The sequence below is a fragment of the Sorex araneus genome, chromosome 4, assembly GCF_027595985.1.
Source record: "Sorex araneus isolate mSorAra2 chromosome 4, mSorAra2.pri, whole genome shotgun sequence".
NCBI lineage: Eukaryota > Metazoa > Chordata > Mammalia > Eulipotyphla > Soricidae > Sorex > Sorex araneus.
In genome coordinates this window covers 197,537,190-197,559,189 of record NC_073305.1, presented here as the reverse complement: position 1 = coordinate 197,559,189, position 22,000 = coordinate 197,537,190, and the positions used below count along the sequence as shown (strand labels likewise).

Below are 22,000 nucleotides of genomic sequence, written 5' to 3'. Positions count from 1 at the left end.
AAACTTGGGCACAGAGTCCTGCTCAGAGAGCCCACGGGGAGGACGCGATGGCCAGTGGCCCTGCCTTCTCACCAGTGGGCCAGCAGGACCAGACGCCGTGTCCACGGCACCCTGAGGCAGATCTCTCCGAAGGGCACCCTTGCCCTGCTCCAGCAGCCCCAAGTCCTCTTCCTCAGAGAGTCCTGCCTGTCCCCCCATTTTAGAGGTGGTTACTACGGGGGCAGGAGGACAGGCTGTGGGACCACCCCAAAGCTGGCTCCTAGCTCCCCTTCCCCCCCATCTGCAGCTACACCCTCCCTTCCCCCTTCACACCCAGGGACATGTCTGAGAAGTCAGTCCCAGAAAGTTCCAGCAGGGGGCGCTCTCCAGCCAAGGAAGCCCCCTGCTCCCAGCCCCTCCCGCACGGGACACTGCCAGTTCAGTGGGGCTGAGAGCAGTCCAAAGCCTAACAGCCAGTCCCGAGAGGGTGCCAGCCTGAGAGCCCCGGAGGAGGTTGGGTGCACCAACCTGCAAGCTGGTTGAGTGTGGGACAGAGACAGTGGCATGCCTTTGGCACTGCTCCAAACACTGGGGTCAAGGGCACTTACCTTGCACATAGCCAACCTGAGTTTAACCCCCGATACCCCAAAAAGTCCTGAGTCTTGCCAAAAGTGATCCTTGAGCACAGAGCCAGGAGCACCCCTGGGTGTGGCTCCAAAAGAAAAACAAACAAATGCTCTACTATTGAGACCTAAAGACTATTTTGATAGTCAGGGGCAGGGGAAAAAATAATATTTTGATACTGAGCTTTTAAGTGACAACACTAAGGCAAAATTAATGAGTTTCTCCCCAAATCTCCTTAGTGAAGCCAATTTCACCTTTTCTTTTTCTAATTTGCATTTACCAATTCTACTTTTTCTTTTCACTTGCAGTTTGGGTTAGTCAAGTGCTTTTACAGAGATCTCAGTTTTTTCCTGTTTTGTTTTTGGGACATACCCGGCGATGCTCAGGGCTTACTCCAGGCTCTGCACTCACAAATCACTCCTGGCGGTTTTGGAGACCATACGGGATGCTGGGGTTCGAATCTGGGTCAGCCACATGCAAGGCCGATACATTCTCCCACTGTCCTATCACTCAAGGCCTGGGGGCAAGTCTTTTGCATGTGAACATTCCCGAAAGAACATGATTTCTTGGGGCTGGAGCGATAGCACAGCGGGTAGGGCGTTTGCCTTGCACGCGGCTGACCCGGGTTCGATCTCCGGCATCCCATATGGTCCCCCAAGCACTGCCAGGAGTAATTCCTGAGTGCAAAGCCAGGAATAACCCCTGAGCATCACTGGGTGTGACCCAAAAAGCAAAAAAAAAAAAAAACAACATGATTTCAACATGTTATCAACAGTTTTGATAACAAATTTCACAGAACAGGGTGTCATCTTTTGGGGGGGGCAATGGGAGGCTTTGGGGGCCACACCACCAATGCTCAAGGCTTACTCCTCTTGGCTCTGCACTCAGAAATTACTCCTGGCATGGCTCGGGCGTGGGGGATGCTGGGGACTGAGCCCGGATTGGCTGAGTGCACGACAAGCATCTAATCCACTGGGTTTTTTGTTTGTTTCTTTTTTGCTTTTTGGGTCATACCCGGCAATGCACAGGGGTTACTCCTGGCTCTGCACTCAGAAATTACTCCTGGCAGTGCTCAGGGGACCATATGGGATGCTGGGAATCAAACCCGGGTCGGCCACGTGCAAGGCAAACACCCTACCCGCATTTTCTTAAGGGTTATCATGGCCTGAATCTAAGTGGGAACAGGGTCTTCCCCGTGCCACACACGAGGACAGCAGAGCTGCCGAGAGGCTGGGCCTGGACTCCAGGATCTACCGCATCCCTCAAGTCCCTCAAACGGCCAGGCTCATAAGCGTCACTCTATGTCCCCGTGACCCAGAGGATGGTCCAGACTTGAGCCAAAATCCACAGCCACGCCTGTGCCCTGCTTCTGTGGGACACTCGGACTGGACCAGGATGGCCCAGGACTCCAGTTGGTGGTGCCACACCAGAGTCATCGCTGCATGGACTTGACACAGAAATGGCACACGGGCTAGTGAGCACTGTGCAGAGAGCAGGGAAAAGAAAACGTCTCGGGCAAAGACTAACACAGGAGTTGGCTAAGTTAATCAGCCAGCGTGGCCGAGGGCAGCATGAAGATCAGGAATTCTGGCTTCCAGCGGGACATTGGCCTGGTGACAAAACTGACCAAGTTGGAACACCGAGCTGGGACAGGCCGCAGACGTGGTCCAGAAATCGGCCTGAGTGCGGAGGGACACCAGGTTCTCTTGTGGGACCCTGCATTACTCGCTTCCCTGTCACCAGACTCCCAGGCTCCACGGAGGTGGCCCGGTGGTGCCACCTGCCCCCTCCTCCTCCCTCCTGCTCCTCTGATGTGACCCCTGACCCAAGGGCCCTGCCCAGGCCCGGAGGTGACCAGGTCCCCCCTCCCCTCACTCAGGCTGCTCTAAGGGCTGCAGGCCTCGGTCTCCAATAAGAAAGGACTCGGCCAAGGACTCCCAGGGGGAAATGTGGGGGGTCAGAAGCATCCAAAGGGCCAAGGTCAGTCTAGTGTCTCTGCCGAGCATGGGCTGACATCCTGGTCTGTAGGGAGCCATTTTACCTTACTGATCTTATCCTGTCACTATTTGTTTAATCACTAGCTAACCCCATGCCACACCTAGCAAAGGTTGCCACTCCTAATCTTACTGATCTTATCCTATCAGCATTTGTTTATTACTAGCTAAATCCCGTGCCACCCCTGCATTTCTGTTGGGGGTCCCGGCACCACCTCCTCCCAACAGGGAGGTATAAATACTGTAACTGCCATAGAATAAATGCCTTTTCTCCCTCCTCCGGGCTCTGCGTCTGTTCTTTCGGCTGCGCCCTACGAAGGGTTCTCCCTGCTGAACAGAATGAGACCTCCACATCGACTTCCACACTGGTCCTTGCACAATCTGCTTGTCCCTGACTTGTTACCCCCCTCCAGCCTTATCAAAAACCAATCAACTCTCGTGGCTGGAGCAATAGCACAGCGGGTAGGGCGTTTGCCTTGCACGTGGCTGACCCGGGTTCGATTCCCAGCATCCCATATGGTCCCGTGAGCACCGCCAGGGGTAATTCCTGAGTGCAGAGCCAGGAGTAACCCCTGTGCATCGCCGGGTGTGATCCAAAAAGCAAAAAAAAAAAAAAGAAAACCAACCAACTCTCCCCAAATTCTCAGCGCCCGCCCCCCCCACTCTCAGGCTGGTAACATGCTGGACAATGAACTCAGAAAGATAGACTAGAAAACAAGATGCTGTCAGCTCTACTGATAAGATAAAGGGGTAAATCATCCACCAGAGATAAGGAGAGGCTCATCCTCAAGGCCATTCCAATGGTCACTGTCCCCAGGAAAGAAGGACTTTCCTGCTGCTGGGCCTTTTTTGGGGCTCTCCTGTACCCTCAAAGCAGCACTCATGGGCTTGGGGAGATGGTACAGTGGAACGGGCGCCAACCCAAGTTTCATTCCCGGAACTCCTGAGAGCCACTGGAAGTGATCTGTGAGCACCGAGCCAGGACTCAGCCCTGAGCACTGCTGGGTGTGGCCCCAACACCAAAAAGGGAAAAGTATAAAGTGTAGGAGCTGGAGCAATAGCACAGTGGGTAGGGCGTTTGCCTTGCACTCGTCCAAACCGGGTTCGATTCCCAGCATCCCATATGGTCCCCTGAGCACCGCCAGGGGTAATTCCTGAGTGCAGAGCCAGGAGTGACCCCTGTGCATTGCCGGCTGTGACCCAAAATGCAAAATAAAATAAAGTATAAAGTGTACTGTATACTGTTCAAGGCCCAGCTTCTAGTACCCTCATTTTATCACTCTGACACCAGCAAGACCTCTCTCCCTTCCTCCCTCTCTCTCTCTACTCTCTCCCTCTCCTCCCTCTCCCTCCATCTCTCTTCCCCCCCAGGCCTCCCCCCCCTCTCTGAGACTAGCACCCACTCTTTTTTTTTTTTCTTTTTGGGTCACACCTGGCGATGCACAGGGATTACCCCTGGCGGTGCTCAGGGGACCATATGGGATGCTGGGAATCGAACCCAGGTCAGCCGCATGCAAGGCAAACGCCCTCCCCGCTGTGCTATTGCTCCAGCCCCTAGCACCCACTCTTTCAGCTGAGAGGTCTCACTCACTCTCCGGAGAACCTCTCCCATGGTCCCCAGCCGGCTGCCCAGCACCTCCTGTGTGCCCACAGCTCGGGGCAGCTCCCAGGGTGGCACCGTTCGCTACTTAAGTAGCAGTTTCCCTGCCTCCCTCTAAGACCCCGGAGTGCCTTGCAGGCGGGAAGGCAGCTGGAGTTCAGCCCCGTCCAAGGGCTCCATAACACGGGGAGAGAGGGAGGGAGCCAGCCAGTGACCACGGACTTTGGGGGTATTTTGTTCGTGTTTTTGAGGGGGGCTGCGGGCTGGGGCATTCACACCCTGCAGTGTTTGGGGGATCGGGCCCAGCCAGGGATCCAAGAACTCGGGCCTCTGAGTCACGCCCCCAGTGGGTGCAGATATGTTCTGACTCAGTCCAGCGGCTAAGGGAAGGGAATCATCAGTAGGGAAAGTCACAGGGGTGGCAGGAGGCCTGAGTCGCCTGGGTGACCCAGCATCCGATCCGTTATAACGCTTTGGGGTGGGCTGACCTCTAAGACCCCGCTTCCCTGACCACTGCTCCAGACACATCCCCCCGCACGGCGGCGTCTGTGTCCACCTACCAGGCCTTCAGCGCCTCGGAAGGCCCACCTGACGCTGACCTCGGAGGGCCGGTGGCCCAGGAAACCCAGCGGGAGGGAAGGGGAACCGGGCCCCGAGGCCGTGGGGCAACTAGCGAACCCGCTGTGCTGTGGAGAAGCTCGGAAGGAAGTGGCCGCGCCCGCGGTTCCTATGGCAGAAACAAGCTGGGTGACACTCTGAGCGTTGCCGGGCAAAGCTGCGGGCGCGGGCAGGGGCGCGGGCGCGCACGTGACCACCTCGAGCCCCAGCTCTCCTACAAAGCTCCTTGAACCGTGCTCAATTGCTAAACGAGGGGCTCAGAGCCAGCCTGCCCCGAGGGATCGTGGGGGCCCCGGGCTTCTGCCCACACAGGGGAGGTCCGGTGCACACCCCCGAGGGTGGACGGCAGTGGCAGGGGGGCTGTCTGTGCGCGTTTGGGGGAGCAGATGAGTTTGCACTGGAGTGGTTGGTTGGGGGCCCGGCGGGGGGCGGGGCCCTCTTGCCTCTGCAGCGCTTCGAGCGGCCTCCCCTCTCCCCGCCGGAGGGGTGGAGGGTCGGGGGTGGGGTGGGGACACACGCGTCTCAGTCACAGCCAGACTCGGGCCCCCTCCGGAAAACGGCTCCCGTAAGGGTGGCCCTACCACCAGCCCGTCCTCGTCCACCCGGAGCCGGCGCGCGCTAGGACCCGGCCCGCGCGGCGCGCCCAGAGCCGGTCCCGCGAGATCCGGGAGGGGGCGTGGCCGGAAGCGGGGCCGCTATCGCGAGGCCGGCGCGGCGGCGGACGGGGCCACTTCAGCGTGTGGAGGTCGTTGGAGTCACTCGTCGGCGCCCGCCCGCCCGCCCGCTCGCCCGCCGCCCGCGCCGCGCGCCGCAGCCATGCTCTCCGCCCTCGCCCGGCCCGCCGGCGCCGCCCTGCGCCGCCGCCTCAGCACCTCGGCCCAGGTGAGCCCGGGGGGGTGCTGCGTGCGGGCCACGTGCGCCCCCGGCCTGCGGGGCCCCCGCGCCGCCGCCCCCGCCCGCCGCCGGGGCTGGGGCCGCCGGGCTGGGCCGTGGCGCCTTTGCATCTTGCTGCAGCTTTCCCCGGAGCCCCTGCGGCTCTCCGGCCGCCTCCCTGCGGCGGATGCCCAGTCCTCCTCCTGCAGGTCCGCGCCGAGAGCCGGACCCGCCGCGCTCCCGCCCTGCGCGTGCCGTCCGACCCCCGGACGCCCCTCGCTAGTGGGCAGCGGGGTTGGAGGCCACACCCGGCGCTGCGCCGGGGCTTTGCCTGGCACGTACTTAAAGAAGGGCGCCCCTGGCGCTGCCCCAGCGTCCATCTGCGGTGCTGGGAGTCGTACTGGGGCCAGTTGCATGCGAGGCAGGCGCCTTAGTCCCCGGAAGAGACCCGGGCCTTGAGCATATACCTATTTTTACTTAATTGCGGGGACCACGCCCAACTGTGTTCAGGGCTTATTCCTGGCGGGCCCAGGGGACCAGATGTGGTATTGGGGATCGAACCCTGAACCTCTGCGTGCAAGGCAGTCGCCCTCTATAGCTGTATTATCTTCAGCCCCCCCCCCTTTACATTTTTATTGTTGCTGGTTTTGATGCTGGAATCAAATCCAGGGCCTCAGGCGCTGTACCCCTCAGCCGTGTCCCAGGACCTTTTGTAAGGAGCCATCCTGCCCCCATGATGTTGGGCCTGGCCCGCGACTCCCTAAGCCGGAGTTATTTTTAGCCATCTTCTCAGCCCTTGGGTGGCCCCCGCTGCCGTGTCAGTCACCTGGACGCTAGTAGCGAACACCTGGCACCTTCTAGCGTTACGTGGCACCCCAGATGCTTCTGACAGAGCTTGAGGCCCCGGGAGATCCCACTTGGCCCCTTAGCATCTCCCTCAGAGAGGTGATGGAGGAGGTCCCGGGTTTGTAATCATGTTGCTTCTCCCCCTGAGTTTCCTGTGCCTTAGATTCGTTTGGAAAAATAGATGGGGCACCGAGTGTGTGTCTCTCTGGGCGGCGCTGCCAGGCTGAGATGGCCTGGAGATGGGCCAGAGTTGAGTAAGTTTGGGGCAAGTGGGGGTGATGAAGATGGGGCGGGGGTGTCCTGTTCCGACCGAAAGGAAAACAGTGGGGTTTGCTGAGCGATGATCAGATAGGGGGCAGGGATGAGATTGGAGCGGGGCCTGGGACGCACCAAGGCTGGTTCAACCTTTGGAGGTGAGGTTTGCGGGGTTGGGCAGGGGCCAGCAGGATGCAGTGGACTTCCAGGACCTGTTGGACAGCAAGGTGCAGAGAAGGAATCAGTCAGGAGCCAGACGGTGCATCCCTTGGTGCCTCCGGTCCCGTGTCCTTCCCTGGAAGATGGGTTGGACACGCAGCTCTGGGTTTTCTTGGCTCAGATGTCCTAACACAGGCAGGCAAGATGTGGAAGTTTAGAAGCAACCCCAGTAGACTTTTTTTTTTTTTTTTTTTAAGGTTTGAATCCACACCTGGTGGTGCTCAGGGGAGCCGGGGATTGAACTGGGCTGGCTGCACGCAAGGCAGGCGCCCTCCCTGCTGTGCGGTCTCTCCAGCCCCCAGTAGACTTAGTGAAGAGTAAGGAGGTGCTGGTGTAGCTGTGAAGCATGCAGCTTATCTCTGATACTGAAGAGCTCTCTTGTGCCCTTGCTGGGGTGAAATCAGACAGAAACGTCCCCGTGGCGCCGGAGTGAAGGCAGCTTTCGCCCACTCTCGGTCCATGTTGGGTGGGACTAGCACTCGTGGGCCCTGCTGTAGACCCTTCCTTGGCAGTTTGATTTTTTTTTTTTTTGCTTTTTGGGTCACACCCGGCGATGCATAGGGGTTACTTCTGGCTCCGCACTCAGGAATTACCCCTAGTGGTGCTCAGGGGACCATATGGGGTGCTGGGAATCGAACCCGGGTTGGCCGTGTGCAAGGCAAACGCCCTACCCGCTGCACTATTGCTCTAGCCCCATGCAGCTTGATTCTTAATAGAGATGTACGTTTTGTCCTTTCCATCCTGGGTTCCAGTGGGTGGGACTGTGCCCCACAGCGGGCCCTCAGCCCTCCTTGGGCTTTGGAAACCATACTGTATTCCCGCCCTGAGGCCATGTCGGGGGATTCTTGGGCAAGGCGGTGAAGGGATGAGAACTTGAACTTCTAGGAAGGAGAGCTAGGAACCTAAGTGAGATAAAGGGATGAAAACGAGGGGCTGGAGCGATAGCACAGCGGGTAGGGCGTTTTCCTTGCACGAGGCCGACCCGGGTTCGATTCCCAGCATCCCATATGGTCCCCTGAGCACCGCCAGGAGTGATTCCGGAGTGTAGAGCAGGAGAAACCCCTGAACATCGCCGGGTGTGACCCAAAAAAGCAAAAAAAAAAAAAAAAAAAAAAGGATGAAAACGAGCTGGTTGGGGAGAGGTCTGAAGAGAGAGTCCAGATTTTATTTTATTTGGGGCCTTGCGTGGCAGTATGCAGGCTTCTGTTCCTGGGCCCAGCAACCACTCCTGGTGGTGCCAGGGTTGAGCCTGGTTCAGCCCTGTGCAAGGCAAGTGCCTTTGCCCTGTACTGTCTCTCGGGCCCATGTGCTCTGCTAGGCATCTCACGTGCGGAGAGGGAGGGACTTGGGAGGACGAAGGTGCTGTTCAGAACAGAGGTAGATGGGGGCCGAGAGGGCATTTGCTTGCATGGATTCAATCCCTGGCACTCCATATGGTCCCCCTGAGCACCACCAGTAGTAATTCCTGAGTGCAGAGCCAGGAGGAAGTCCTCAGCATTGCCGGTGTGACCCAGAACCAAACAACAGAGGTGGAGGATTCTGCATTGTGGGGTCACAGCAATACCCAGCAGGAGACCTGGTGGGGGGTGGGGGGCATGCAGAGTTGGAATCAGGGACTGAAGGCTTGGGCAGCTCTGGGCTGCAGAGATAATGGAAACTGGGGTGGTTGAGACGGCGGTGTTCGGGGTTCTGGCTTGGTTAGGCCAGAACCTGTGACCTCAAAGACTAGGCTTCAGAGCCCCAATTTGGTGTTTTTGTTTGGGGGCCACAGTCAGTGGTGCTGGTGGTTGGTAGGCGAGCTCTAGCATGCAGGGTTATAGCCCACCCGTTAACTGTCTCTGGGCCCCTTACGACTCCAGCTTTATTTATTTTTTGGTGCTTGGGTAACACCTGGCAGTGTTTGGGAGACCATAGTGGATGCTGGGGATCTGACCTGGTCGGCCATGTACAATGCAGGCACCCTCCCCTCTGATACCTCTCTGGGATCACAGCACCTACATGAAAAAAAAAAAAAAGACAACAAACTCTTCCCCTCCCCAAATCTTGGTTATGGCCTTTTGGGTAATGCGTCCTTAAGTAAGTCACACTGGGTGTGGGGGGAGTTGTGAAATTTGGGGGAGGCAGGGTGCTCTGGAGAATGGACCCAGGGCCCTCCTGCATGCAAATCCTGTGTCTACTACCGAGCTACATTCCCAGCCCCTTGGTTTTGGTTTTGGGGTATGTGGGTGGGAATTGAACCCAGCCTTCGCGCATGCAGGTGCTGTACTGCTGAGCCTTACCCCCACCCATGCTTGAGGGTCTGGGGCTCACACCCTCACACCCTGCGGTGCCCAGGGCTTACTCCTGGCTCTGTACTCGGGATCACTCCTGGTGGACTCGCGGGACCCTAAGGGGTACTGGGGATTGAACCTGGCTTGGCCTCGTGCAAGGCAGGCGCCCTCCCCGCCGTCCTGTCGCTCCAGCCCCTCTTGGTTTTTGCGAATCGGAGTTCACTGTTACAGGTCTCAGTGGCATTGGGTGCTGTGAGTAGTGACCTCGAGACCTGGTGGCCGCTGTGGGTGACATGGGTGCTCTGGGATTATTTGTCACCGCCCGTCTCCCTGGCAGCCGCCTGCCTGTCAGGAACAGAACGGATCTCCCTCCTTGTTTATAAGTTTTTTTTTTTTTTTTTTTGGCTTTTTGGGTCACACCTGGCGATGCACAGGGGTTACTCCTGGCTCTGCACTCAGGAATCACCCCTGGCCGTGCTCAGGGGACCATATGGGATGCTGGGATTCGAACCCGGGTCGGCCGCGTGCAAGGCAAACGCCCTACCCGCTGTGCTATCGCTCCAGCCCCCCTTGTTTATAAGTTTTGATTAGAATCACGCTTACTGCTGCTGACTGAAGGTTGTTTAAATATTTTTTTCCTATTATGTTTTTGGGGCTTCATCAGGCAGTGCTCAGGACTTATTCCTGTCTCTGCCCTCAGGGATCAGGGACCATGGGGTATCAGGGATCGAACCCAGGTCTGCTGTGTGCAAGGCAAACACCCTCCCTGCTGTCCTATCTCTCCAGCCTGTAGCTGGAGATTTTTTTTTTTTTGGCGTCACCCCCAGTGATGCTCAGGGGTTACTCCTGGCTCTGCACTCAGGAATTACTCCCGGTAGTGTTCAGGGGACCACATGGGATGCTGGGAATCGAACCCGGGTTGGTCGCTTGCAAGGTAAGCGCCCTACCCACTGTACTATTGCTCTAGCCCCTATAGCTGGAGATGTTTTATGAGTCCCAGGGATACCCATTTAGGAGGGTTCATCTGCAGGACAGGGCAAATGTCTCATCTCCCAGCTTCTTCACAGTGCAGGTGAGGGCAGGAGGGAAGGCGGGGCTTTGTCCCCTGCAGACAGCAGTACGGCAAGGATCAGGTTCACTTCTCATATTTCCAGCTTGGTGGGGCCAAGGGTCAGGGTCTCCCATCAGTATGGCAGTAACAGGCCAGCAAGGATCAGGTTCACTTCTAGTATTTCCAGCTTGGTGGGGCCAAGGGTCAGGGTCTCCCCCATCAGAAGTCACGGGAAGCAGTCTTAGATTCATTATTGAGTGACCGTGGTGGCCTGGTGGTGGTGCCTGAGGTCCCCGTCGGTCTTGACCTTGCCTCTTGCCCTACCATCCGGCAATGCTGGTTCTCCTGGGCTCTGCCCTCAGTGTCGTGCCAAGCCCTGAGCCCGCAGGACCCGCACACGTGCGTGTCCAGAGTTGACCAGCCCTCCGAGCTGCAGCTCAGCCCGCTCACCCGCCCCTCGTCCCTGAGTCCCACCCGCTCTGCGCCCCGGCCCCCTCGCAGGTCCGCTCCCAGACAGCTTCCTGGCCTTCCCCCGGGCCCCTGCCCACAAGGGCCACTTGCTCTGTGCTGGGCCCCACCTTGCTCTCACACTGTGGGGAACTGTGGGGGCCACTTCCTCCCTCCGCAGCCTGGACATGGGCCCTTCGTGTCTTGGCCCGAGTCACTGGCTGCTCATTTCAGTCTGATTTGAGGTCAGCAGGAAGCCAGGCCTGGTGGACCGTAGCCGAGGCCTAAAACCGGAGCTGCCCTTTGGGGAACAGCACGCAGCTCACCCGTGTCCCTGCTTGGCACCCACCTGTAAAACAGTCACATCAAAGCTGTGCATGAATATTCAGAGCTTTGGGACAAGGCGAAAGGCAGGGAGAGCCCGAATGTTGATTAGCTGGTGGATAAACGTTTTTCCATGGAAGGGCATGTTTGGCTGTAAAGGGAGCCACTATGGGGTTGGACCTTGGAAGTGTGCTGGGGGAGAGGGGACACTTGGAATGTGATTCCATTTCTGTGTGACTGTCAGGGAGGAGCAGTGGGGACTTGGGGAGGGAGGTGGGTGCACTGGTGGTGGGTGTGGTTGGATTCGGGGGCCAGAGAGTTGGTTCCGTGGGTCAGGTGCTGGCCATAAATGTTACCAACCTGGCTTCTGTCCCCTGCACACCAAGCCCCGCTGGATTTGGCTCGCAAATCAGAAAATAAAGATTTTTTTTTTTTTTTGGGTCACACCCGGTGATGCACAGAGGTTACTCCTGCACAGAGGTTACTCCTGGCTCTGCACTCGGGAGTTATTCCTGGCGGTGCTCAGGGGACCATATGGGATGCTGGGATTCGAACCCAGGTTGGCTGCGTGCAAGGCAAACGCCCTACCCGCTGTGCTGTTGCTCCAGCCCCAATAAAGATTATTTTAAAACTAGAATTAGGTACACATGAAACTCTACCAGTACCTCACACCATCAGTGAAAAGTTCAGTGAGTAACTGTTGCCTGCTGCCCCGGCTGCATTCCAGGCTGACCCAGATGGCCACTCGCATGTTCGGCTGTCTGGAGCGTCCAGCAAACGGTCACTGTTCCCCGGGACACTCGGGGAGGAACTGGAAGGGCCCTTGATTGTGACTCCCTGCAGACTTTCGGGGGTCTGGGTGGCGGGGAGTCCCCGCTGGGAGCCCCAGCAGCTGCTTACAGCTGATTCCATGTACCCCGAGGTTTGAGCCACAGAAACAAGGGCCAGCCACTAGCAGGCCCCAGGATATTCCAGGGGTGCCACAGGTAAAATTTGCATAAATGGGGGGGGCGAGAGTGATAGTACAGTGGGTCGGGCACTGGCCTTGCACGTTGCAGACCCGGGTTAGATCTCCCATACAGTCCCCAAGCATCGCCAGGAGTGGTCCCCGAGCGAAGAGCCAGGACTAAGCCCTGCGCATTCCTGGGGGTGGTGTGGCCTCAAACAGAATAGAATTGCCCAAGTCGAGGGGAGGCGGCCCCCTCTGGAGAGCTGGGCCCGAGGAGGCTGAGAAGACGGGCCGGTGCTCGCTCCCGTGTGCTGTCAGCTGCCAGGCCCCCGCCCACACCTCCCTGCAGTCCACTGACGTCTGCTCGGGCATTGGTGGCCTTTCAAGCTCGCTTTGAAGGGAGCCGCTGGAGCCAGCCCAGCCGCTGGGCTGAGGAAAGCCTGTCGGGCCTGTTTGAAGAGTGGCCTGGCCCTCGCCCCGTCTGCAGATGCCCACCCGGGCTTTCTAGGACAGCGGCTGGACTTCAGACTGGCCCTCTGGACCCGCCGAGAGAGCCGCTCGCGTCACCCTGCGAGGTTCTCCCCGCCCACACGCCCTCTCGTGCCTCTCCGCAGAGCAATGCCAAGGTGGCCGTGCTCGGGGCCTCCGGCGGAATCGGGCAGCCCCTCTCCCTGCTCCTGAAGAACAGTCCGCTGGTGACCCGCCTGACGCTCTATGACATCGCACACACGCCCGGGGTGGGCGCCGACCTCAGCCACATTGAGACCAGAGCCAACGTGAAAGGTATGAGGGGGGACGCAGATGCGTCGGTGCCCACCCGGTGTCCGCCCTGTGACACTCCGGGGTGCTCTGTTGGCACCCACCTGTCACTGTCCCACATGGTGGCCTGTGGGGTGCCCCCAGCTGCCCTGCTGAGTGGGAGCACGAGCATGACAGGGTTCCAGCCCAGCTGCACGGCCACGCCGGGCTCCCCTCCTTGCGGCAAGAGTGACCGTGGCTGCCGGCCTCCCGGGCCCTGTCCGGCTTCTCTGTCCCCCATGTCCTCTGCTCTCCCTCTTTTCCCCTGGGCTCCACGGTGTGTCCGAAGGCTCCTGTGAGGAGAAGGTGTGTCGGGACTGAGGGTGTCCTGCGGCCTCCACACAGGCCTGTCCCTCTGACGCGCCTCCCCACTGCTGGGTGACGGGGAGGGTTCCCGGGCCGTGCCGCCCGTGGTCACTGTCCTCGGGCTTTCCTAGGCTACCTGGGACCCGAGCAGCTGCCAGACTGCCTGAAGGGCTGCGAAGTGGTGGTCATCCCGGCCGGGGTCCCCCGGAAACCAGGTACGTGTGTGAGCCTTGCTCACCGTGGGGGGTGAGAGCCGGGGTCTCCCTAAAAACAGCCTGGGCCCCAGGACCCGCCACCCCACATTCTGCCTCGGCCACTTGGCCCTCTGGACCCTTCCCCGCGCCCGACTTGCCGGGGCCCATCCAGAGCGTGTGTCCTGAGGCGACTCTCTCTGCCAGGCATGACCCGGGACGACCTCTTCAACACCAACGCCACCATCGTGGCCACCCTGGCCTCGGCCTGCGCCCAGCATTGCCCTGAGGCCATGATCTGCGTCATCGCCAACCCGGTGAGTGTCTGCGGGGGCACCTGCTCCAGCTGCTTCTTGCCGGTGGCTCCCACAAACTTGGGGGCTCTTCTTAGTCCCTCTTTGCCTCCAGTTGGACACACACGCTCTCGCTGACCGCCCCACACCCAGGGCTTGGGCCCCCCCTCCCCGTCTCCTCCTCGGGCAGTGGGCTGGGATTGGTCTCTGGTAAAGTGCTGAGTTTCTCTGTCCCCACCTCACAGAACAGCCCTTGAACTTGAGGGACAGGCCCAGGGTGGCGGTGGGTGGCAGGGCTCAGGACACCTGTGGTCACCGTGTGGAGTGGCTCTGCCGTCCACGCAGGCAGGCTCATGTGGCCTCTCCCGACTCACAGGTCAACTCCACCATCCCCATCACGTCGGAAGTTTTCAAGAAACATGGCGTCTACAACCCCAACAAGATCTTCGGGGTGACCACCCTGGACATTGTCAGGGCCAACACTTTCATTGCTGAGCTGAAGGTAGGTACAGCCGGGGCGCCTGCGAGTGACCCTGCCGGGTCCTATCTCGGGGGGTGGGCAGCAGGTCGCAGCACGCATAGGGCACTTGGGCTCATCGGTGGGCTGCCCCTGGGGCCAGCCAGCACCTCCCATGACTCCCACCAGAGTCCTGTGAATTCCTGAGGGCCAGAGAGAGCTCGGGGGCGCGGCCTCTCGCTCCTGGGTCCCGTCGCCACAGGCCCGAGTCCAGGGGACACAGCAGCTGGGCTGGAGTTGGGCTCTGAGGGGGCCGTTTGCCGGGTTCTGTGTCCTGCGGACTTGCCAGCGTCGGTTCTTGGGTGGGTCGGGTGTGGCTGGTGCGTGAAAGAGCCTGACAGATGAGGCTAACCAGGCTTCACATTTTGGTGGCCAGAATTTGGATCCAGCTAAAGTCAACGTCCCAGTCATTGGCGGCCACGCCGGGAAGACCATCATCCCTCTCATCTCTCAGGTGCGTGTCTCCTGCGGGCGCTCGGGCTGTGGCGTGGAGCCTTTAGGAGGTTGAGGCGGTCCTGCCTCGGGTGCCAGGGAGAGCATGTGGCTGGAAGCTTCTGGGAAAGAGGTTGTAGGCGACAAAGCTGGAGAAATCTGGGCCTGATCAGAAGGGAGCAGGCCCAGGTGAAATGCAGGAGGACACTCCAGCACCCCCAGACCCACAGCCCCACATGCCCTGTCGGGGTGTTCTCCCCCAAAGCACAGTCCAGCACCTGCGTATCTGCATGTTGCTCACGGGGCCCTCGGCTCCCCTGCAGGTGGGGGAGGGGTGCAGGGTTGCTGTGGGGCCACCTTCCTGCAGCGCAGACTGGGGGGAGGGGCGCGGCTCTTCCCTCTTGGTCGCTGTGCAGGATATACAAGGTGCGATACCCGAGGTGGCTCTTCGGACCATCTGTACCGTTTTCTTCGCATCTCACTAGTCCATTGCCCAGAACCCAGCACACACCCATCGGCGGCTCTCAACCAACGGGCTTGTTTCCCTGTATGGTGGCACTCGGGTGGGCGGCGGGGCGGCCGCCTGCCCCACTGACTCTGGCTGTGACTTTGCAGTGCACCCCCAAGGTGGACTTCCCCCAGGACCAGCTGACCGCCCTCACGGGGCGCATCCAGGAGGCCGGCACGGAGGTGGTGAAGGCTAAGGCTGGGGCCGGTAGGTCCTCAGAGGCGGCAGGTTTTACGGTTAAAGACTGGCTGGGGGGGGGGTGGAGCTCCAAAACAAAAACAAGACAGGCCAAGTCCTGCTGTTTTTCTTACGGTGCCACCTGGCAACGTCGTCACCTTGTTGTTTCGGGGCCACTCCCAGCTGTGCCCGGGGTCAGTCCTGGCTGAGTTCAGGGACCCATATGTGGTGCTGGGGGGTCTGTGCCAGTGGGGGCCGGGCCAGCGGCGCTGGGGCTGACCTCCTTTCTCGGAGCAGCAGACTGGTGCCCTCCAGCCTCCCGTGGAGCGCGGGGTGCTGCGTGGCCTGGCCGGGAGGCTGAGCTCCGCTGGACTCCGGGTCACCGCGTGCTGGGCTGAGCCTGTCTGTGCCCGTGTGTGTCCTAGGCTCTGCCACCCTGTCCATGGCGTACGCGGGCGCCCGCTTCGTCTTCTCCCTCGTGGACGCGATGAATGGCAAGTCAGGCGTGGTGGAGTGCTCCTACGTGAAGTCCCAGGAGACCGACTGCACCTACTTCTCCACCCCGCTGCTGCTGGGGGTATGAACGCCACGCCTGGGGGGGACTTTCTCCGCCCCTGGGTCCAGGGAGCTCGAGCCCATTGTTCTGTGTGCTCCCCCGTTCCTTTGTGCGGGAGTGTGGGAGGTTCCGTTGCCCTCTGCCAGTCTCACTACCATGGGCACTGCTGTCAGCTGCGTCCCTGTCTGCCTTCTCGGGGGCCAGTCCCAAGGCTGACCCGGCCCCTTCTCGCCCCTTCTTGCCCCTTGCCCCACTCCGGAGGGCAGGGCTTACCCCGCTGGGCTCAGGGTTGATCCCCAACGTCCCATAGGTCCCCAAGCTCTGCCTGGAGTAATCCCTGAGCACCGCTAGGTGTGGCCCCAAGACTGAACAGAAAAGGGTCTCGGGGAGAAGGTTCAGTCGCTGAGGCTGCGGCCCCACATGCCGATGCTGACCTTTGCCAGGGCGGCATCGCGCCGGCAGCCGTGTGCTGTGTTGGCCCTTAGCCCCTCAGGAGAGAGACAGGCCCCGAGAGTGCGCTGTGTCTGTGGGTGCGGGTTCAGGCCCCCCAGTAGGACAGGCTGTGCCAGTGCCAGAGCCCAGCCCAGCAGAGTCCAGGGGAGAGGGCAGAACTGACCCCTCCGCCTCCCTCCTGCAGAAAAAGGGCTTGGAGAAGAACCTGGGCATTGGCAAGGTGACCCCGTTCGAGGAGAAGATGATCGCCGAGGCCATCCCCGAGCTGAAAGCGTCCATCAAGAAAGGCGAGGACTTCGTGAAGAGCATGAAGTGAGCGGCGCCGGCCGCCTGGGCTCCCTAACTTATTCACACATCATGGCCGTCCACCCTCTCCGGCCCTGCGGGGCCGCGCCCCACCCCCACCCCGCCATCACTGGCCGGTTCCCGGCGTGTCAATAAAATCCGTTTTTTGATGTTTGTGTCAGTGTGTCTTTCTTGGGCTCTGCTTCCCGGCAGGGCTGACCTTCGTGTCTCCTGACCCTCAGCTGACCCGTGCCTGCCGCCGCCTCAGGAGGCTGAGCTAGATGTCCCTGAGCACTGCGCTGCAGTGCCATCAGCAGCTTGCAGAGAACACTTGCAGGTCTCAGCCTTCTGCTTTGGTTTGGTTTTTTGTCCTGGGTCACACCTGGTGGTGCTCAGGGTTGATGTTCTGCTCTGCCCTCAGGGATCAATCCTGTTGGGGCTCCAGGACATGTGGGGTCCCGGGATCAAATCTGGGTCAGCCATGTGCAAGGCCAGCACCCTACCGGCCATTCGCAGCCTTTTCACATCTGTGCACTGGTGCTGGCCAGCCTGTCTAGCACCTTGCTCTGCACCCAGCAGCCCCTCAGAGGGTTGTGTCCAGTGCGTGATACCCTGCAGTGCCCTTTGACCCCAAGGGGCCGGTGCCCAGCTAACACCAGGCCAATGTGTTAACGTTCCTGGCTCTAATGAAGCTGCCCTGGAAGGGGCCTCTGGCCACCGTGAGCACCAGCCCTTTGACCTGGGCCTTGACACCCAAGGACATTGACGGCCACAGCCAGGGCTGTGAGGAAGTTGGACTGGGCAGAGAAGTGACTAAAGCACCAACTGCCCCAGGCCCCCGCCCCAGTGGTGACTTGCATTCCAGCAGTAGGGCCAGAGGCGCTTGTGCTCACATGGCCTTGTGGAATGGGGTGTTAGGGGACCCAGTCCCCTCATGGTGGACTGTGCAGGGTCAGGAACCAGGACCTCTGCAACGGAAGCATCTCCACACCCTCACCCCCACCCCCAGCACCTTTTGCCTCTGCACCATGGAAGGGTGTGTGTGTGTGTGTGTGTGTGTGTGTGTGCGCGTGCGCGCGCGCGCGCGCGTGCATGCGTGCTCGTGTCCAATGACTCATTATGTGTTTTACTTTTCAACTAGAGCTAGAATCTATCAGGAGTGCCATTGTTTCCATTACAAAGTAACACATGTTCTCTGCTGAAACAGCCTGGGGGAAGGCAGTGGGTCAGGCCTTTGCCTTTGGGTTTGGTGGTTTGATTTGATTTTTGGTGTTTTGAGCAACGCCAGGATTTGATGCTCAGGGCTCAATCCTGGCCGAGCACCATATGGGGTGCCAGACAGCAGCCCTGAATGGAGGGCAAGTGTCCCACTCGCTGTACCACCTATCCAGCCTTGCACGTGACCAACCTTGGTTTGATTCTTGGCGCCCCACACAGCCCTCCGAGCCCCACCGACTGACCCTTGAGCGCAGTAAACCCTGAGCAGCCCCCGGTGTGGCCCAGACTCCCACCCCACCCCCGAAAAAAACCCACCAATACCCCGCCATACAATGGATTGAGCTGACAGGCGTTTGCAGGGGGAGGAAGCCTAGAAGTGAGACGCGGGGTCCCCCCACAACCAGGGTCATTAAAGGGCAAGCGCGAGTCGCTCAGACAGCCATCTTCAGCACTAACGCAGAGGGAGGGACAGCGCAGGGACCTGGCGGAATCCCCCTGCACTTCTCGCGGATACCAGGAGGGGGAGCTGGAGGCCACGGTTGCAAAGCGGACGGTCGTTCAGGTCAGGGAGGAGAAGGCGCATTCCCCAGCCCCCACCTCTGCCGGGAGAGCTGCGGACAGGGCTGTGGGAGCCGGAAGTGAGTGAGGTTGGGCTCCTGGGGTTTGGAAGCTGGTCAGGGAGACAATGCGGAGGCTCAGGTTGGGAGGCAGGGAGCAGGCCGGAGAAGGAAGCACCCGTTTGCTGTAAGCGTTCTCTAGAACCTGGCTTATTTCAATTTTATTTTTGGTATTTGGGACACACCCGGCCCTGCCATGGCTTATTCCTGGCTCAGGGATCACTCCTGGTAGTGCTCAAGGGAAGATAAGGGATGTCGGGATGGAGCTCAGGTTGGAGGCTTGCAGGGAGAGCACCTTGCCCTCTGCACTATCTCTCTGAACCCTTTTGATTTGTTGTTTAGGGGCCTCACCCGGCAGTTTTTTTTTCTTTTTGAGTCACACCCTGCCGGGTAACTCCTGGCTCTGCACTCAGGAATCACTCCTGGCGGTGCTCAGGGGACCATATGGGATGCTGGAAATCGAACCCGGGTCAGCCACGTGCAAGGCAAACGCCCTACCTACTGTGCTATTGCTCCAGCCCACACCCAGCAGTGCTCAGGGAATAATTCTATGTCTGTGTTCAGGCATCACTACTGGCTGGGGCTTGAAGGAACATATGGGGTGCCGGGGATCGAATCCAGGTCAGCTGTGTGCAAGGCAAGTGCCCTACTCCCTGTATTGCTTTGGCCAGAAAAATTTAAATCTTTTTATGATTTATTATCAGTAGTTGTTTGGTTTATATATAGTACACTTCTATGCATAACCAGGGTCCAATAAGAATTCCTTTAGGGTTATGGGAGAGAGAGTACAGGACCAAGTGCTTGCCTTGCACACGGCCGACCCAGCACCCCGTATGGTCCTCTGAGCCCTGCCAGGAGTGACCCTTGAGCACAGAGCCAGACATAGGCCCTGAACACCACTTGGTATGACCCAAAAAGTGGTGTCCCACCAAAAAATAAAAAATTGAAGAACAAAAACATTTTATTTGGGGTGGAACAGGGGGAAAGGGGTGCCAAGCAGAGGCGTTCTGAAAACTTTGCTTTTGTTGCTTCTTTTTTTTTTTTCCTTTTTGGGTCACACCCGGCGATGCTCAGGGGTTACTCCTGGCTCTGCACTCAGGAATCACTCCTGGCGGTGCTCGGGGGACCATATGGGATGTTGGGAATCGAACCTGGATCGACCGGGAGCAAGGCAAATGCCCTACCCGCTGTGCTATCCTTCCAGCCCCTGAAAACTTTGCTTTAGAGGGCCAGTGTACCTCCTAATTTTCAGGTAATCTTGGGGTCCCAGTGCCCTGAGAGGACAATCAGGATGGAGGTTATGTGTCCAGTGGGCAGATGTGGTCTGGTCAGTCGGGGGATCCCAGGGCATGAGGCCCATGCCCACAGGCCCCCCGAGGCCCCCAGTTCCTGCGGCATGGCTTCCCTCCACACTGCCTGGGCGGGTTCCCTCGGGCTTGGGGTGATGTGCCCCACTAACCCGCCACCACCTCACGCCCTGCCTGTGTGGGGGGGCCGGCACAGGGCTGAGCCTAGGAAGCGGATGAACCGGACCAACCAGAGCCCCGCCCTACCCACCTCTTCATTTCCTTCTAGAAGCTTCCTCCAGTTTCTCCCACAGCCCAATCGGGTCATGGTGAGCCCAGATGTTGGAAATGGGCAGGCTCAGCCACAGCTGCACGACCTCTGCTCCCTCTGACCCCTAGGGCCACACACCCCCGCCCCCCCCAACGTTGTCCCTCCCCCACTGGGGGTGAAATAGTCTAGCCCATCTGGGGAGGGGCAGAAGGGCCTGGAGCACCCCACCAGAGGGGATTGAGATAGGGGGGCTTGGTGGTGGTTCCCCAAGGCCCTGTGAGTCAATGAAATGCTGTAGAAAACAAAGGGAGATTGTTGGATTCTCGGTAAAGTGAGTTTCTTGTTTGGGGGCCACAACCCGCAATTCTCAAGGGTTACTCCTGGCTTTGTGCTCAGGGATAACTCCTGGCAGTGCTCAGGGGCCATCTGGGATGCTGGGGATCGAACCTGGGTCAGACCTGTGCAAAACAAGCGCTTTCCCTGCTGGACTTCGGCTCCAACCCAGATTCCAGGTGAAGAGAAACAAGCAAACTCCAAGAACTGTCACTGTCACTGTCATCCCGTTGCTCATCGATTTGTTCAAGCGGGCACCAGTAACGTGTCTCATTGAGAGACTTATTGTTATTATTTTTGGCATATCCTATACGCACGGGGAGCTTGCCAGGCTCTGCCGTGCGGGCTCCATACTCTCGGTAGCTTGCCGGGCTCTCCGAGAGGGGCAGAGGAATCGAACACGGGTCGGCCGTGTGAAAGGCGAACACCCAACTGCTGTGCTATCGCTCCAGCCCAAACCCCAAGAACAGTGAAAAGAAGTCAGTGGGTGGAAGCTTCTAGATTGGGGAAGGGACTCACCCTTAGGGGCAGCTGCTTGTAGGGGGTATTTTACTCCGTAGGGGCTCGGTATTTTACTCTGTATGCTGTCAGTGGTTGAACAGTGTCCCCCACAACTCCCATGTGGGAATGTAGGGATTGAATTAGGGCCGCTCCCACCCTACCCCCCCAGTTTCAGGATGTGACCTAATTGGAAATAGGGTCACTGCTGTCGTCATTTGTTACGACAAGGTCACCTAAACCGATACAACCAGTGTCCCTATCAAAAAGGAGGGTTGGGAGCCAGAGAGATAAAGTAGCCAGTAAGGCGTTTGCCTTGCACATAGCTGACCCAGGTTCGGTTCCTGGTACCCCATTGGGTCCCCAGAACCAGGAATGATTTTTGAGCGCAGAGCCAGGAGTAAGCCCTGAGCACTGCTGGGCATATGCCCCCATGAAACAGGAGAATTAAGTAAATAACTAAAAGGTATGTTTGGAGACGGCCACACCCACAGGAGGATGTGGCTTTGCAGTGACAGTGGGGTCAGGTGTAGCATCTCTACCCAGGACCAGAGCCCGGGAGAGGCGGCAGCTCCCTCCCCTCTGAGGGAATCTGCGATTCTGGTCTCCAGTGGGAGACAGACAGTTATGTTGTTTATTTATTTATTTTTATTTATTTGTTTGTTTGCATCACACCAGCGATGCACAGGGCTTACTCCTGGCTGTTGCTCCAGCCCCTATTTATTTTCATTATTTTTTTCTCGTTGGGTTTACTAGGCATGCTCAGGGATTACTCCTGACTCTGCACTCAGTAATTGCTCCTGGTGGTACTTGGGGGACCACTGGGATGCCAGGGATAGAACCTGGGTCCGCGCAACGCCCTCCCCCCTGTGTTATCACTCCAGTCCCTAGAGTTCTGTTATTTAGGATTTGGGACCACACCCATCAGTGCTCGGGACGCTCCGTGATGCCTGGGACCAGACCCCCAAGCCCAGCCTTCTTTCATTGTTTGTTTGGGGCCACACCTGCTGATGCTCAGGACTTACTCCTGACTCTGCACTCCGGAATCACTCCTGGCGGTGCTTGGGGATCGAACCCGGGTCACCCACATGCAAGGGCAGTGCCCTCCCCACTGTCCTGTTGTTCTGGCCCACAAACCCGGCTTTCTGCATGTGAAACACACCACAGTAGCCCTTGAGTGTTCTCTCCGGCCCCTGTTCTGTTTGTTTTTTT

At 58.9% G+C, this 22,000-nt stretch overlaps 1 protein-coding gene across 1 annotated transcript; it reads left to right on the top strand.

The window, feature by feature from the left end:
- The first annotated feature begins 5,541 nt into the window (after window positions 1-5,541).
- MDH2 (malate dehydrogenase 2) lies at window positions 5,542-16,735 on the top strand. The gene is made up of 9 exons (XM_055137156.1): window positions 5,542-5,697; window positions 12,664-12,832; window positions 13,285-13,368; window positions 13,552-13,661; window positions 14,014-14,139; window positions 14,531-14,608; window positions 15,202-15,301; window positions 15,697-15,848; window positions 16,465-16,735. Exons 1-9 carry the CDS (start codon window positions 5,632-5,634, stop codon window positions 16,594-16,596), a joined length of 1,017 nt encoding a protein of 338 aa, XP_054993131.1. The 5' UTR covers window positions 5,542-5,631; the 3' UTR covers window positions 16,597-16,735.
- The last annotated feature ends 5,265 nt before the right edge of the window (window positions 16,736-22,000 follow it).